This window comes from Prionailurus bengalensis, chromosome B3, assembly GCF_016509475.1.
Source record: "Prionailurus bengalensis isolate Pbe53 chromosome B3, Fcat_Pben_1.1_paternal_pri, whole genome shotgun sequence".
Classification (NCBI taxonomy): Eukaryota; Metazoa; Chordata; class Mammalia; order Carnivora; family Felidae; genus Prionailurus; species Prionailurus bengalensis.
In genome coordinates, this window is record NC_057355.1 from 39,324,568 (window position 1) to 39,341,290 (window position 16,723).

Sequence of the window (16,723 nt, forward strand, 5' to 3'; positions counted from 1 at the left end):
GCTGGTAGCTTTAAAGGAATGATGAATTGTTTTGGAACTCTCTTGGGTGGACTCCTTGATGTAGGCACCTGCACCTGCTCCCACATGCCACATGACCTTAGGTGTGGCAGAATCACTCATGCTAAGTGTGTCACTTTAGAGTTGGCATTTGGGCCCACTTGGATGTAGGTCGTTTTATTTCTAAGCAGAATCAAACGACAGCCTGATCTGTGGCTCCTCCTGCCAAGAATGTTGATGGAGGACGGATCAATGTGCCTGGGGGCACCAGGGACACTGGGTTTGGGGGAAGTTCCAGAAGCCATATGCTGCAGAATTCTGGGCGGCTACCACCTCCTTTCCCTGGCTCCCTAGCCCTCTTTTGTCCTAGCTGGGTATCAGCCTAGTTGGCCAGGGAACATGGAAGTTGTCTTTATTTATCTTGACCTTTTCATGTAAGTAATTTTTATAGTTCCATTAACTAGTAAGACCATTTGAAAACCACCAGGCAAAATATATTACCACGAACGCCTCAGGGACTTATGGGTTGTCTTGGGTGGAATGCTAATAGGAGTGAGAATTGATTCAGAGGGCTCACCGTGAGCGAGGGACAGCAGACCGGGAGCCTCGGCCAGGGAAGGGCCAGTGTTGTCTCGGCAATTTGTTTGCAGAAGAGACCCCACGTCTGCCTAGACCGCTTTGCTTGATGCCAAGACGCCTGTGCTGGCTCCTGGCTGCTCATACGGGCTCATCCCCTGCCCCAGGACGGGTGTTCTGGCCTTATATCTATGTCTCGATACATTTCTTTCGTGGCGAGCTCTGTGCCCGCATTTGTGGAATGGAGTCTTCTCCAGCTCGGTATAAATCACAGTATGCCAAAAAGCCAATCCCCAGTGCAGTGGAGCCCTAGATTCCCAAAGCTCGAAGGCACATTTGGATCCTGTCCTTCAACCCCTTCATTTCACGGAGAAACTGAGACCCAGAGGAGAAAGTGGACTGTATTAGTGATGGATCTGGTGTTGGAACTTACTTATGTCACCTGTGGTCCAGGCGGTGATGGAGCACGCGGATGAGAGCAGGCCTGTTAGCATCACGTAGATATGGGCTCAAACCTCGGCCTGGCCCCTGGATCACTGAGGGCTCTGGCAAGAAACAGATGGCATGTTAACCAAGGAGAGTTTAAGAAAGCGATTGCAGGTATCCCCCACTTATTGAAAGTGTGTGTTGAGCCATTTTGCTTTTACAGAAGACCTTTGCATTACTCCCTGTTTTTGTGAACACAGAGGAATCCATGGGGGATTTTTACTTTCATGAAAAAAAGGTGAAAGTGAAAATAGCACTCCTTGTTTGCTTTGCAGCAAGTGGTTATAAAGGGAGCACGCACCCCGAGCAGCAAGAGTGACCCCACCAGGATCCTTCCCCAGGAGCTACATTTAGCATCTCTGCATCAAGCCTGCATAGCTTTGAATTGTGTTGGAGCATCTGTGTTTTATCTCAATTTAATTTTGTGCTTCTGTTAGCAAGATGTGTCACAGGTATCTGAAGAGCCTAAGAGGTTATTTGGGGGGGGGGGGTGGCAAATTTTTTTCATATAAATTAATGGCAATTACTTTTTTGCTTTATGCTGTTTTGGCTTACAAAAGGTTTCATAGAAATGCTCTACTTTCAAGATGGAGGGAGGGATCTGTATTTGTAAGGGCACAGGGAGGGATAAGGAAACCAATAAGAAATGACAGAGCATTTAGGGCTAGCAGCCAAGAAGAGCCACTCCATGCTTGGACAGGAAGAACCCCACCCCCACCCCCGCCCAAGACCTTGAGCTGTAGAGCAAAGGCCCATCACTACTGCCAGTCCATTGCCCTCCCATCTCCTGCTGGTATTTCCCATTGGCCAAACCCATCCAGAAGCCAGAGGGCAAGGAAGCCCATGCAGTCCATGGAGATCTACTTCTCGGGACACAGAGGCACAGAAGGGCTGAGAGTGATCTGGAAGGGCAGATAGAGAACATGCATTCTCAGGGGGTAAACATTGGTTCTTAGTCTGTTTGCGTAGAAAACACAAATGCACTGTGTATCTGTGTATGTATTGCATGTATATCTGTTGTATGAAAAGTTCATGTCGGGAGAGTGATTAAGGACAAAATGTCGAAAATGATTCCTGGAGGGGAGTGGTTGATCATGAAAACAAGGTTGAGAAATACCGGTCTTACACCGTAGCTACGGGCATTGGCACAAATCGTTTAGCCCTTCCTGTGGTCTAGATTCCTAACTATGAATGGAGTAGTAATTATACCTGCCTCCAGGATGGAAATGGGCAACAGAAATTCAGCGCCTGGCAGAGAGAAAGGACTCATCACTTGGCTTTTTCTCACTGACTGCAGTTACTAGTGTCTACCTGAGCAAGACCATCAGTGGCAACACGAGGGGTCACTAAATCATCCATAGTCCTTGTCCCCAGCCCCGGGAGGGAAGAAAAGACTGCAGTAGAGTGCCAGCTGAGCATTTGTGGCTGCTGAAGGTTATGCCTCTCAGCTTGACGGGCCCTTGTTCCTTTGAGTGGACCCAGAGTACTACTTTAAAAAGGAGGCTTGGCATCATCGGGTGTGTCCTAAGCACATTTTGGGCTTTGTTTTACCATGTGATCATACCTGGGAGTGAGTAAATGATAGAAAAATAGAAGGGCAAAAGGCACCTTTAGAGTCCCATAGTCTGACTTCCCACCAGCCGGGAACCTTCTGGAGCAAAAGGGCCCTGTCCCCTCACAAAGTACCAGAGAGTAAGTATTTTAGGTTTTGCTGACCATCCATCTCTGCGGCAACAGCTCCACTCTGTCCCTGTAGTGCAAAATCAGCCGTGGTAATATGTATGTGAATGGGCATGGCTGTGCTCCAAGAGATCTCTATTCACAGAAATAGGCAGCCGGCTATAGGATTTGGCTCGAGGGCCAGCTTGCCTGCCGACCCCTCCCTTCTGTAGGGTCCTCTGTGCTCTGCTTGAATGTTCCCAGCGATAGGTTGCTCCCTACCTATAGAAACAGCCTTTCGAACTGCTGAACCCATTCAGGTGTTAGAAAGCCTTGCCTCGGGTTAGCCTGAAATCTGCCCCCTTGTCACATGTGCCCCTGGATCCCTCTTCTGTCTGGGACAGAACGGCTCCCGCTTCTCTTTAGCAGCATTTCAGCCTGCCCAGCGGATTGTGACCTGCCTCCCACCCTGTACTTTCTTCTCCAGGCTAGACAACACTGTACCCGCCCTCCCAACAAGTCCCAACCTTCACATGACCGTCACAGGTCCACACCCTCTACATCCTGATCCTTTTCTCCGGCCTTGTTAATGTCCCTTCCTCAGAAAGGACAGGTACTCAAAAGAGTCACCACCAGCCACGCATAGAGCATCTGTAAAGTATGACCCAACGGGAGGTCTGGGGATATTTAAGACTCTGGATTTAGTCTCAAGTAGCTCACAGTCTAGTTGGGGAGACCAAATGACCCCAAGCTAAGGGGGAAGTGGCAGGAGGCCAAGTGGACGATGAGCCACCTACTGCCTCCCCTGTCCCCCCCCCCCCCCCATACACACATAAAGCATGTCATGGGATTCGGTGGAAGAAGAGGCCTCTCTGGGCTGGGTCAGTCAGGGGAACCTTGTGTGGAGAGGGGGGTTCTGGTGGGAAAACATTTCGCCTTCCATAGATGTGCAGACTGGGTGTCTGAAGCCTCCCTCGCTTCTCGGTAGAGCTGGGTGATGGAGGCTATGCTTGGCCTTGGTGACCCTGGTGACCCAGGGCTAGGGAGCCCAGTGGAAGTGTTTTGAGCCTCCAGCTGCTGTGAGGTGACATGGTGGAGCCTGAATAGCCCTAGAAGCATCACAGGCTGTGAGCAGTAGAGGAACTTGAAGGGTGGTAAGTTGCAGTGTGCTTGGTTTTACAGACCAGAGAGAGGAAGCCACCTGCCTAGAGTCATATGGCAGGAGTACAGAGCCCGAACTCACGCTGTAGTCTCCTGCCTCCTAGTCCAGTGCCGTTTCCAAAGGCATGAAGGGCAGAAACCAGGCTCCCTGTGATGTTAAGGTTTACCAGGCCGTAGAAAGGGGATGGGGCTTGGGGGCCAGGAAGTGGGACTAGGGTAGTGGCAGTGATCCAGGCATTTCAAGGAGGGCGTGGGCAGAATGACAGCTGTGATGATTCATGGCTGAATGGGACTTCACAGACCTCATCTGGTCTTGTCTCAATTTAGGGGTAAAGCTGCGGGGCCCGGAGAGGAAAGTGAGATGTTTGATATCATTGAGATAGATGCGGATAGTCATAAACCCAGATCTCCTCACTCCTGGAGCTGTCCTGCAACCCCACACCATTGGTGCTCAAGACCCCCAGTCACCCTGGTCCCCTGTGGCCAGAAACAGCCAGAGCCAAGGGGCAGGGACTAGAGATTTGGTGTCTGTGTGCCAGCCGCTGGCCTTGGCACTTTCCATGGTTGTAATTCAGTCTTTGCCAACCGCTCACGAGTTAGGTACTATTATTATCCCCATTTTGCAGATGAAGGAACTGGGGCACGGAAGGTTAGATAATTGGCTTATCGTCCTGTAGTTGTAATTGACAGATAGGGACTTGAAACCTAGGTCGTCACATTACCTACCACCCTGGCCTCCCCACCAGGGGCGGAGACAGGGGTGCCCTCCAGCACACCATCCCCGATCAGGGGTTGTCAGCAGATCCCTGCAGCCCTCCCATGTGTCTTGGGACTCCGTGAAGGGTGAGAGTGAGGGGGACAGCTTGTGTGTGGAGGCCCCCGCCTTGGGTCTGAGGACACCTTACTAAATAACAATAGTAAGACTCATACCGTACTTACTGTACCCCAGGCACCGCTCTGGGAGCTTTGTCAACTCATATAATCCTCACACACAGCCTGAGGCCCGTCCTGTCACTGGCCCCCACTGGACAGATGGGGACTGACACGCAGATGGTACGCACTTGCCTGAGGTCTAGAGCTACTAAGTGGCATCCCTGGGCCCAGACCTGGCTTTCTGGCGCAGTCTTTGCTCTTAACCACTGTGCTGTGCTGCTTCTCGCTAAAGATGCCTCCAGTCCCCAGATGCTAGAGGCAGGACGGTAGGTGGTGGGAAGCTGAGGGAGCAGAGGCTCAAATTTCTCAGTAGGGCCAGGAGAGGGAGGGTGGCTGGCCCTCGGTCACACCGTGGACCTATGTCACGGCCAGCCTCTGCTTCCCTGTCCCCAACAGCAACGGAAAGAGGGGCTTAACAAAAGGCCCCTGTTTAGAGTCACAGGGCAGAGAAGAGGGAGGCCAGTGTGGCAGAAGCCTAACTCGGCCCCTCCCAGGGCCTAGACAGAGGCTGGCACGAGGGGCTGGGGTCGGAAAGAACTTCGGGCACCTGTTCACTCCAGGAGTGGCTGCTGTGTAAACCCCAGGCATCTGTAGAGGGGCTGTCCACCGCTGGGCCACAGTGGAGTCAAGGGTAGGAGTCAGGTGCCCCCGCCCCAGGAAGGAGCATGCGTCTCCCCTCCATTCTACTCAGGACACTGTCCTCTCGGCACCCACGCCCTGGGCCCTCTCCGCCAGGCCCATAAGCACACAGTGGCCCAATTGCCAAATATGGCTGTCTGAGCCTTGGATCTCTGCCATCAATGGTTCATGCTTCAAGCGACACCGTCTAAACGACACCTATGAAATATGAACGGATTGAGGTTTTGACACGCAGATAGCCCAGGCACAATACAAGGGTGATGAGGAGGGGCAGGGGATAATGAGGTATTGAGGGACCACAGGGACAGCAGCCACACCGGGAGTGGGGGGCTGGGGGGGCTCTTCCCCCCCAGTGGGGGTCACTGGGGGCCGGTGCTGGATACAGGGCTGAGATGGGGGAGGTGCTCGACAGATTTTCCTAGGGCTTCCTGGGGTTTTGGGGAGAGGCCAAGGGAAAAGGTGGCGTGGGGCTTGCCCAGAGTCCCCGAAGGCCTCACCCTTCCGGCGATGGGGAGGGTGCAGGAGGTAGGCCTGTGCTCAGGTCTCCAAAGGGAGAAGGGCCGGAGAGAGGCCAGGGTTAGCAGGACACTTGGTCTTTCCTCCCTCCGCCCTTGAGCTGCCCTGAGCCCCCTGCGCAGCACCCCCTGCGGGGGGCTCAGTGTGTTGGAAGCAGCTTCTCTGGCCTCTGCCTTCAGCTCTCACCCTCCTTGGGGTCAACCCCAGCACCCTGTGCTGTCCCTCTGGGCTGGCTTCCCCAGCCCCTGAGCTATCTGGGCAGAGGAAGACATCCAGCTGGGTGAGAGGTGAAGGTCCGTGGCCTTGGGCACCTCTCCCCTCCCTCTCAGGAGGCTCATCCTTGAGTCCTTCCTTCCCGGTCAAGAGACCACACGCTATCCATGAGGTCACAAACACTCGGGCCTCAGTTCCTCCGGGTCTAAAATGAAGGGGTTGGACATGATTTTCTCTGAGGTCTCTTCTAGCCCTGACGCTTGGAGGTTCGTTGTTCCCTGTCTGCCCTCGCCGCCCCCAGGCAGAGCCTGGGATCAAGGTGTTGCTCTGTGCAGTCAGCAAGCAGCTGGAGGGGTCTTGAGCTAATCTGACGAGCTGAAGGGAGGGTCTGCGGGAAGGCTGAGGGGCCCAGCAGTGGACCATGCTAGAGCCTCAACCTCTGGGGGTGCAGACGGGGGAAAGGAGCAGCTGAGGCCAGGGCTTGGAGCTGGCTGGGCTGGGTGCTGGCCAGCTTGGGGCTGGGTGCTGAGGGGGAGCCTGGGGATGGACATCTGGAGTGCAGTGTGTTCTGGGCACATTGACCCATTTGAGTTTGGAAAGGCTGGTGGAGGAGAGACAGCTAGGGTGGCAGGAGTGGCCAATGAAGTCTTGCTAGCTGCTGGGTGAGCAGCTCACTGTGACTCTAAGTGGAGCTGGTCACTGGGGCCAGGGGCCAGCCCAGTTCCCCAGTGAGAACTGGGTGAACTGGTCGGCCCTGGCCATCCTCTGGAGCTCCCAGCGAGGGCATGTGGAGATCTTCACAGACCAGAACCCTCCCTGAAGGCCACCTGTGCAAATGAGAAGGACTTGGGTGCCAGGGCCCTCCCCAGACATACCATAGCCGGGCTTGTAGAGGACAGGCTGACTGCAGACCACTGACCTGCGTGTGGGGCATCTGAAATGACTCCTCTGGGGGCTTGGGCAAAGCCAAGGCAACAGCTTCAGGGTCAGCATCCGTGTTGGGGAGGGGCCAGAGGGACCTCACACCAGCCCTAAAATGGACTTTATTGTCTAACCTGGCAGCGGCCTCTCGGTGGACCTCCAGGCCAGGCAGTGGACGTGGCAATAGAGGGGGTGTTTGGAGATCAGTGGTTGCTCCTCAGAGCTCCCCGTTGGGGCCCACCTGCTCCCCCAGCCCAGGCCAGTTCCAGGCAGAGAGGTCTCTCTCATTGCTTGTCAGAAAGAAGCAGTTCATCTAGATCCCGTCTAAGAAATTGACAGGGTCGATGGTAGCTGCTGATTTCCTGAGCTTACAAAATTGGCCTGGGTGGCAAATGGGGGTTTTCTGTAATCCTTCACTGATGGATTAGATGGTGGGGCAGATCTCGCAGGAGCAAAGGACGACCTTGAGAAAATGTGGATGTCAAAGGAAGAGAGAAATAATCCCCCTTCCTCAAACCGCTGCCAATAAGCCTTCTCGGCACTGGAGGAAGTTGATGGAAAGTTTGCTGCTGCTGCTGCTGCTGCTGCTGCTGCCTCCCGGCTCAGGAGGCTGTAGCATTTGACTGCATGATAAGAAATTGCCAGACACTTTCTAATTACAATTATCATCATCGTAGATGTCTCTCTTAATTACTTTCTTATAATTAGCTGTTGCTTTTTCCTTAGCATTTGTGTACTTTGCAGATTTGCTGACATTTGAGAGCCCCAAAATAGGGACATTTGGGGAGGAGAGCAGAAGGTGGGGGGAACCTGCTACCTTTCAGGCAACCTGATACAACACGGGGCCCTTGTGGAAAGAAACTGGGGAGAGCCGAAGATGGACGTGACCGGTCACTTCCTGAGCTTACGGGAAAGAGAGTAGGAGTGTGGGTTTAGGGCCGGGGTTTGTGGAGGGTCTCCAAGTGTTAAATCTTGGACATAATGTTCTTGAAAAGCTAGGGCTTCCATTTCTCAGGCTGGGGTTTCCTTTTAGGAAATGAGGCTGGGATGAAGCACACTCCTGTTGGATCCATTTCAGAGTTAATTAAATGACTGGGGTCAGGAGTAGCTTGATTTCCCCCAAAGCCAGTGATGCATTCTGAGCATCCTTGGGCCCCAGGGGATCATTATGCTCTTTGACCAGATGGTTGGTTTTCACTGTCTGTTCCTGTTCTTCCTCCCTCTCTCCCGGCCCCCTGCAGCCCTGTGTACGGAAGAGTGTGTGCACGGCCGCTGTGTTTCCCCGGACACCTGCCACTGTGAGCCCGGCTGGGGAGGGCCCGACTGTTCCAGCGGTGAGTCTGGGGCCTTTTGGGGCCAGGAGGGGTCCCTTGGCTCTGGTTTGGGAGGGGCCGTGCCATGTGTGTGGTGAATTCTTTGCGTTGGCCTGGGGCAGCCCAGGCGAGTGTGAGCATCAGGGAGGAGGGAAACCTGCAGTTTACATGATGACACTTGGGGCAGAAGTCTCCAGGGGCGTGGGGGTAATGGTTTGTGGGGTCTGGAGGGGCGTTGTGCATCACATTTGTATGGAACTGTGGGGTATTTGTACAGCTCTGGCTTGTTGAAACACTTCTAGATATGGTCTTTCAAGGGTTGGTGTGAGATTGAGATGCCACCCAAGGGTGCAGACCCAGGGGGTCAAGGATTGTGGTGAAGGCCTGGTCCTCAGCTTCATTGGTTTAAAGGCCAAGTTCTGTGGGTGCTCACAGAAGCTTGAGGGACCAATTCATGAGACTGGTGGGCACTGGGATATCTCTGTGTCCCCAGAAGTAGGAGGATGAGACTCTTAGGGCGTGGGTCACTGGATTCCTGCATTTCTCTGGGTAGAAAGTTCACATTCTCTGGAGAAGGCTTCCTAGAAAGGATGGGGTGAGACAGACACTCTTGGGACAGACCTACAGGGCATCGTCTCTGCTGTGGGACTGGCCACCGAGGGGGTGGGGCACACCCAGCAGCTGCTCTGGGAGTCCTCTGCCAAGACCCCAGCTGAAGACCGCTCCTGCTCTTCTGGCTCATTTCCCCTAAATTCTCACAGATGACCCTCTTTCCATTGGCACAGGTTGCAGTCAATGGTTGGTTCACATTATGGTCTTCTATGATTTTCAAACAGGCCTCGATGAGTGTCGAAGCCCAGTTTTCTTCCTGCTTGGAGCTGCGGTAGAGTGTCCTCTTTATTGTGACTTGAGACAATAGCATATCTAAGCAGATCCATTGGGGATCTAACCCCCAGTATTTGCCTGTCTTTGGGACCCACCTCCCCATTCCCCGTCCCATTACAGACAGCTGCAATGGTCATGAAAACTTGAAGAGGGGAAAGGCAGCTGCAATGGTCATGAAAACTTGAAGAGGGGAAAGGTGGGCCCATGTTGGCCCAATGTGGTGCTCTTTCCCTTTTCCACTGGCTCTGCTGGGGTGGAAATTTCTAGTTCTAGTTTTTTTCCAAAGGCTTTGACTGGAGCCTCTCTGTCTACCCAGTGCATGAGCATATACTCCACAGCAAGGCTATTAGATGTGGTTTTGTTTTGAGGCTGGGTGGTTATCTTGGCTTGGAGGGGCCAGAATCTGGGGTACTCAGGAGACTCTCTGCAATGCACTGGGCCTCCAGTGACCACAGTGGTCTCCTCCTGCCTCCTGTTTCCCTGCTTTGAGGTGGGCCAGATACTCCTCCAAACAACAGAAAGTAAACCTGAGAGTCTCCTGAGGTAAAGAAATGTGTCCAATTAGTCTTTCTGTGAACAAACAGGAAACATGTTGGCTAAAATGTTCAAGAGCTTCTTCCCCGCTTGTGCTCGTCCATGTTTTGTTTTATGTAACTTTGTTTACCATGAATCTTTGATGAAGAGCTAACGTGGATTAGGTGAACCCTGCTGGGACAGGTCTGCTTGCTGCTGCTGGATTACAATGTCAAGGGCAGCCTGTTGGCGGTTGAAATACAGCCTGAGTCTCAGGAGCCCTGAGTGCATATAAACCACCATCGGCAATCAGCCTAAGTGTGTTTGGTGTTTACTGTATGCTGGGCTGTGCTGGGCACGGGGTGGGCCCTGACCGGTCTTTCAGACATGGTCTGCCTCTCTCAGGGTTTCTGTCTGGTGAAAGAAATGGAAAGAAGGCGGCAGTCGATTTAACAGGACTGGGCAGGTTGGAGGTAACAGTGTACCAACATACAGTATGGTGTAACATACAGGGAAATGGCCTTGGTAGTTGCCAGTACAAAATTGGACTGCCCAATTTCCCCACCCCCGATTCAGTCATCAGACTTGGTGCCGAGCAACCCATAAGCTGTTTCCTCAATTAAACCCATGTTCGTGGGCTGAAGAGCCACCACCCCCTAAGTCTACTCGAAGGCACGTAGTACTGAGCCCGGAGGAGGCCCCGAAAGATGGGTTCCAACCCTCTGCTGGAACCAGCATTGAAGGACAGGAATTCACACACTCTGACTTTCAGAGTCACTCAGGGCATTGAATACTTGGATGTCACTAAGTGCCTTCTGACTCCTTCCTGAGTCCCTCCATTAACAAAGAGCTCCCTGCCTCCAGTGAAAGCACATGCTGACTATTGAAAGCACATGCTGAGTGGAAACCTGTCTCAAGCCTTCACCAGTCAGTTCTCACTCATGGTAAAGCCCAGGGCAGGGTGATGGATCGCCATGACTCTCCCAGCCGTGTCTGGAATTTCTCCCAAGGTGATCAGTGAACAAGGCCACAGACTGTGTATGGGAAGATGTTCTTCAAAAAAGTAGTTGATAATAGGGGGCACCTGGGTGGCTCAGTCGGTTCAGCATCCGACTTCGGCTCAGGTCATCATCTCATCATGAGTTTGAGCCCCGCCTTGGGCTCTGTGCTGGCAGCTCAGAGCCTGGAGCCTGTTTCAGGTTCTGTATCTCTGTCTCTCTCTCTCTGCCCCTTCCTTGCTCACACTCTTTCTCTCTTTCAAAAATAAATAAACATTAAAAAAATAAGTAGTTGATAACAGCCACTGGGGCTACATAGAAGAAACCAGAGTTCCCTTCCATGGGTCAGCCCTGTGGGTGTTAGAAATAGCAATCACTTCCTTCCCCAGGTTTTTATTCTCCAAACTCTTTTGTTTCTCCTGACATGGTCTGATCTGCCTTCCCCATCCATTGGCTGTGGCCTTTATTCCTCTTAAACTATCATTCCTGGGTCTGACCACACAACATAGGCTTGCCTGGAAAAAAGAATAATAGAAATAAGTTATTTGTTGAATTTTACTATGCACTAGGTACTCTTCTCACTTAATTTTCACAACCCTATGGAAGAGGAATGGTTATGAGCCCTATTTATGGATGAGAAAGTCGAAGCACAGAAAGGCTAAAGAACTTTCCACAGGCTCGCACCTGGTACGTGGTGAAACCGGGGCTGTGAAGCAAGCAAAAACCTGAGTCCCAAACTTGAACTCTTAATTTTTATGTTCTTCCTCTGGATCCTGAACCTCTGTTAATACAGCTTAGGGTTGAGATCGGTCTTTGATGAGAAAACAGTGCTGCTCACAGAGGAGAGAAGGGTCTGCTTGAAAGATGTGTCCCTGAGATAGTGTTGTGCAGACAGATGAATCCACTGCGGGTCACGAACTGTGACTAGGTGTACTGCAAGCAATTTGCACGTGCTTGCTAGTGTGCCGCTGGATGCCTGCCTGCGTGCCTTGGCGTCTCTGTGGGGCCCGGGCCCCTGCGGATGGGTGTCCCGGTCAGTGCAGTGTGTACCTCTGGAGATTTCTGCATGGGAGCTGCCTGTGTGCATGTCTGTATGTGTGGTACCCTTGCAGGGAAGTTTTTGTTTTTGTTTAATGGAAAGCATCATTCTTGTTTTTCTGATTATAAAATTATACCTGTTCACATTAAAAAGAAAATCCAGGGCATCTGGGGGGCTCAGTCGGCTAAGTGTCTGACTTCAGCTCACGGTTGGTGAGTCCGAGTCCCTCATGGGGTGAGCTCGAGCCCCACTTTGGGTGAGCCTCGCTTCTCTCTCTCTCCTTGCCCCTCATGGGATTCTCTCTCTCTCTCTCTCTCTCTGCCCCTTGCTCACTTGTGCCCTCTTTCTCTCTCAAAAAACACAAGAGAGGGGCGCCTGGGGGGCTCAGTTGGTTAAGCATCCGACTTCAGCTCAGGCCATGGTCTCGTGGTTTGTGAGTTCAAGCCCTGCGTCGGGCTCTGTGCTGACAGCTCAGAGCCTGGAGCCTGCTTCCGATTCTGTCCGTCCGTCCGTCTGTCTCTCTTCCCCTCCCCCACTCACACTCTGTCTCTCAAAAATAAACATTAAAAAATAAAAAGTAAAATACAATCAATACAATACAGTAAATAAAAAGAAAATCCAAACTGTACCAGAAGCGTACAGAAAGGTTAGACACACACACACCCAGAGCCAGACGCCTCCAGCATTGGGTGCTCGCCCTTCCTGTCATCTCTTTCCATACTTGCACGGAGAGCTAGATCTGGATCCAACTTTTATGAATGAGATCATGTGTATGTGCTGTTCTGGAACTTGCTTTTTAAATTTAACTTAGGTCATGCACTCATTTCCTGGTCAATAAACGTGAGTCTCCCTTTAAATTTTTTTTTTTCTAGGCTTTTTCAACGTTTTTTAATTTATTTTTGGGACAGAGCGAGACAGAGCATGAACGGGGGAGGGGCAGAGAGAGAGGGAGACACAGAATGGGAAACAGGCTCCAGGCTCCGAGCCATCAGCCCAGAGCCCGATGCGGGGCTCCAACTCACGGACCGCGAGATCGTGACCTGGCTGAAGTCGGACGCTTAACCGACTGCGCCACCCAGGCGCCCCGAGTCTCCCTTTAAATTTTTAATGGGCTTTATAGAGTGTCTTTCTATGGATTACCAGATTCATGTGACCAGTCTCTCACGGATGGGCATTTAAGTCATTTTGGGGTTTTCACTACTGCAGACCCCACCATCCTCTGTTCAGGATCCTTGGGGCCTGTCGATTTCAGAATTTTAGTTTTTTCAGAGGTTAGGAACATGGATGATGACTATACACATATGACCTATGGCCTCAGTGGTGTCCTGGCAGCACCCTGGGATGAAACATAGTAATATTTCTGAAGGGATATATGACTAATCGCATCTAGTGACACTGAGACAATATATAACCATAAATCATTTCCATGCACATCTGGCCTCTAAATGAATTTTGGTGCCGAACTTTTTTTTTTTTTTTTAATTAAATTTTTTTTTTCAACGTTTATTTATTTTTGGGACAGAGAGAGACAGAGCATGAACGGGGGAGGGGCAGAGAGAGAGGGAGACACAGAATCGGAGACAGGCTCCAGGCTCCGAGCCATCAGCCCAGAGCCTGACGCGGGGCTCGAACTCCCGGACCGCGAGATCGTGACCTGGCTGAAGTCGGACGCTTAACCGACTGCGCCACCCAGGCGCCCCAGGTGCCGAACTTTAAAAACAATTTTCTTTTGTTTTTAATCTTAGGGATTTTTGGATTGTGGGCAAGGGACTGTGGCCCTGTATAAAAAAGGCAACAGTGATTTTTCCGGTGCATTTATCTTTGCCCATTTGTCCCGATTTCTTCTTAGGATAAATTCCTGGAAGTGGCAGGGAGGGTTATAAAGATCCATCATCCTACTGCCTGCCCTGTCCTGCCCTTTGTGGCTGCCAAGGGATTTATGACTTTGACAGTTGCGAAGGGGACAGATCTATCTAGTACTGGGGTGGGGGTGGGAGGCTTTTTGTTCTTTTCTGGACTTCGAACCCCATAGCCCGATTTCTTTAAGGCCTGGACTGAATTCTCTCTGCTCCATAAAGAAAGCGAGGTGATGCTGATTTGCCTGGGGGGTGGACACGTGAGCTGTTGCGGAGAATTCCGAGGTGTTAGACAGACCGATATGGGGAAATGGAGTGGCTCCGTGCTTGGTCATAAACCTCCCTCCCCTGTAACAATGAAGAGTGAAAGGATGAAATGTCAGTTTACACTGAATAAAGACGAAGGAGCGACTGTTATTAAATTGTACTAATCTCACAAGTGGAGATAAAAAGAAAAAAAAAGTTTTCCTATATTGAATATCTAGCTTTTTAAAGTAATTAGGAATATTAAAGCGCTGACAATGATTGAGATGGAAACATTATTCATAACTTTTATTTCCGCACTGGGCAATGATCCAGTATATTTCATTTATGAGGTTTCAGCTGTAAGGAGAAGGACGTGAGCCAATTCCTAAATTAAATATGCCCTGTTAACTTTTACAAATGATACCCAAGAATCAGCTTGGAAACTTAAGCCTTCATTGCATTATTTAATTATTGTATTTCCCGGGCCCTGCCCCTCTGCCTCCCATCCCGTGATGCTTTGCAGTTCGGGTTCCGGGCTCTAGTGTGGTGGTTTTTTTTTTTTCTTTTCTTTTCTTTTTTTAACATTTATTCATTTTTGAGAGACAGAGACAGAGTGCAAGTGGGGGTTGGGGCAGAGAAAGAAGGAGACACAGAATCCAAAGCAGGCTCCAGGTTCTGAGCTGTCAGCACAGAGCCTGACACAGGGCTCGAACTCAAGAGCCGTGAGGTCATGACCTGAGCCGAAGTCGGACGCCCAACCCAACCAGGCGCCCTGCTAGCGTGGTGTTTTGGTCTCCGGCTTCCCCCAGAGGGGCTGGGGAGGACCTGAGAGACCTCTCCATTTCCCCACCATCTCCCCCATCCTTGGATTCTACTGAACTTGTTCCATTCGTGTGCGGGGACAGAGTGTAGGACAGTAAAAGCTCGCTTCACAGCATCTCACTGTCTGATGAGCCCTCCCCACCACCCCACACTGGGCGCGAGGCATTACTTTCATGGCCCACCATGTTGGGCCACCACTCGGGAGTACCTTGTTCTCTTGAATGGTGGGTGGGACCCCTGGCTGCCTTGGCTTTCCGTTATCCCTGCAGATTAAAATAAAACAGTTGCCAGTTCGGAAATATGCCCACGCTCCTAAAGTGGTCTGGGACCCTGGAGGGCAGTGCTTTTCAAACTAAGGTATGCGTTTGCTAGATTTGTGTGCGCATGTGTGATAAGATATACGTGGCGTGGAATTTACCATTTTAACCATTTTTAAGCGGACAGGTCTGTGGCATTAAGTGTGTTCACATTGTCGAACAGTTGTCATGACTATCCATCTCCGGAACTTTTTCATCTTCCCCACCTGAAGCTCCATACTCCTTAAACACTAGCTCCCATTCTCCCCTCCCCTTAGCCATAGCAACCACATTCTATTTTCTGTCCCTAAGAATGTGACTACTCTAGGCACCTTCTATAATATTTGACTTTCTGTGTCTGTCTTACGTCACTTAGCCTCCTATATTCAAGGTTCATCCGTACTGTAGCACGTATCAGAACTTGTTTGCTTTATAAGGCTGAATAATATTCCACTGTCTGTACATACCTCATTCTGTTGATCTGTTCATCAGTGGACCCTTGCGTTGCCTCCACTCTTTGACTATTGTGAATAATGCTGCTAGAAACACGGGTATGCAGATAGCTTTTCAAGTTTCTACTTTCGCTTCTTCGGGGCGTATAATCCAGAAGTGGATTGCTGGGTCATAGGATAAGTCTACGTCTAATTTTTTGAGGAATCGTCATACCTTATTCCACAATTATCTGTGCCATTTCACATTTCCCAGCAATGCCCAATGCCCAAGGGTTCTGCTTTCTCCAAACCCTTGCCAGTGCTTGTTATTTTCAGGATTTTTTTCTTCTTCTAATAACTGCCATCCCAGTGGGTATGAAGTGGTATTTCATTGTGGTTTTGATTTGCATTTCCCTACTGATTAGTGATGTCAAGCATCTTTTCATGTGCTTATTGACTGTGTGTAGAGCTTCTTTAGAAAAATGTCTACTCAAGTCCTTTGCCTGTTTTTTAATTGGGCTGTTTGTTGTTGCTGAGTCGTAGGAGTTCTTTATATATTCTGGATATTAATCCCTTATCGAATATATGATTTGAAAACATTTTCTCTCGTTCTGTGAGTTGCCTTTATGCTCTGTTAATTAGGGTCCTTTCATGCACAAAATATTTTGATTTTGATGAAGTCCAGTTTCTTAGTTTTTTTTTTTTGTTGCCTGTGCTGTTGGTCTCATATTCAAGAAATCATTGCCAAATCCAATGTCATGAAGTCTTCCTCTGTGTTTTGTATAAGAGTTTTATCTTGCATTAAGGTCTTTGATCCATTTTTAATTAATTTTTGTATATGGTATAAGGCAGGGGTCCAACTTAGGTTTTTTTACAGGTGGATATCAAGTTTTCTGAGCATTTTTTAAAAAAGACTTCTGCTAAAGGTTTTTGAAACTATGGAGTGTAATTTTTCACCATGTAATGGTACATTAGTTATCTGATAAGTAATTTAAATGTTGCTCCTTATATCAAAACAAATAAAGATTTATTATAGAATGAAATGCAGAATTGGCATTCATTAAAAAAAAAAATGTGATTATTTGAGCCTTTGGTGGACATTTTGGAGCTATGCCACCGGGCCTTCCTGGGGGCAGGGCCAGTTTAGAAGTAATGTTTGAAAGCAGTAGAAAAGGCAGAAAGACCGTAACCAGAATTGGATCTCCCAATGCTGCTGTGACTAT

General features: G+C 50.3%; 1 protein-coding gene across 4 annotated transcripts in view; it reads left to right on the plus strand.

The window, feature by feature from the left end:
- The window catches only part of MEGF11 (multiple EGF like domains 11), a 359,712-nt gene that overhangs the window by 166,648 nt on the left and 176,341 nt on the right, over window positions 1–16,723 (plus strand). For all 4 annotated transcript variants that reach the window (XR_006293259.1, XM_043555119.1, XM_043555120.1 and 1 more), the window contains exon 5: window positions 8,343–8,435. Coding sequence is in view for 3 of the 4 variants with exons in the window: in XM_043555119.1 (XP_043411054.1) it covers window positions 8,343–8,435 (93 nt within the window). In the remaining variant the exon portion in view is untranslated. The remainder of the gene's footprint in view (window positions 1–8,342; window positions 8,436–16,723) is intronic.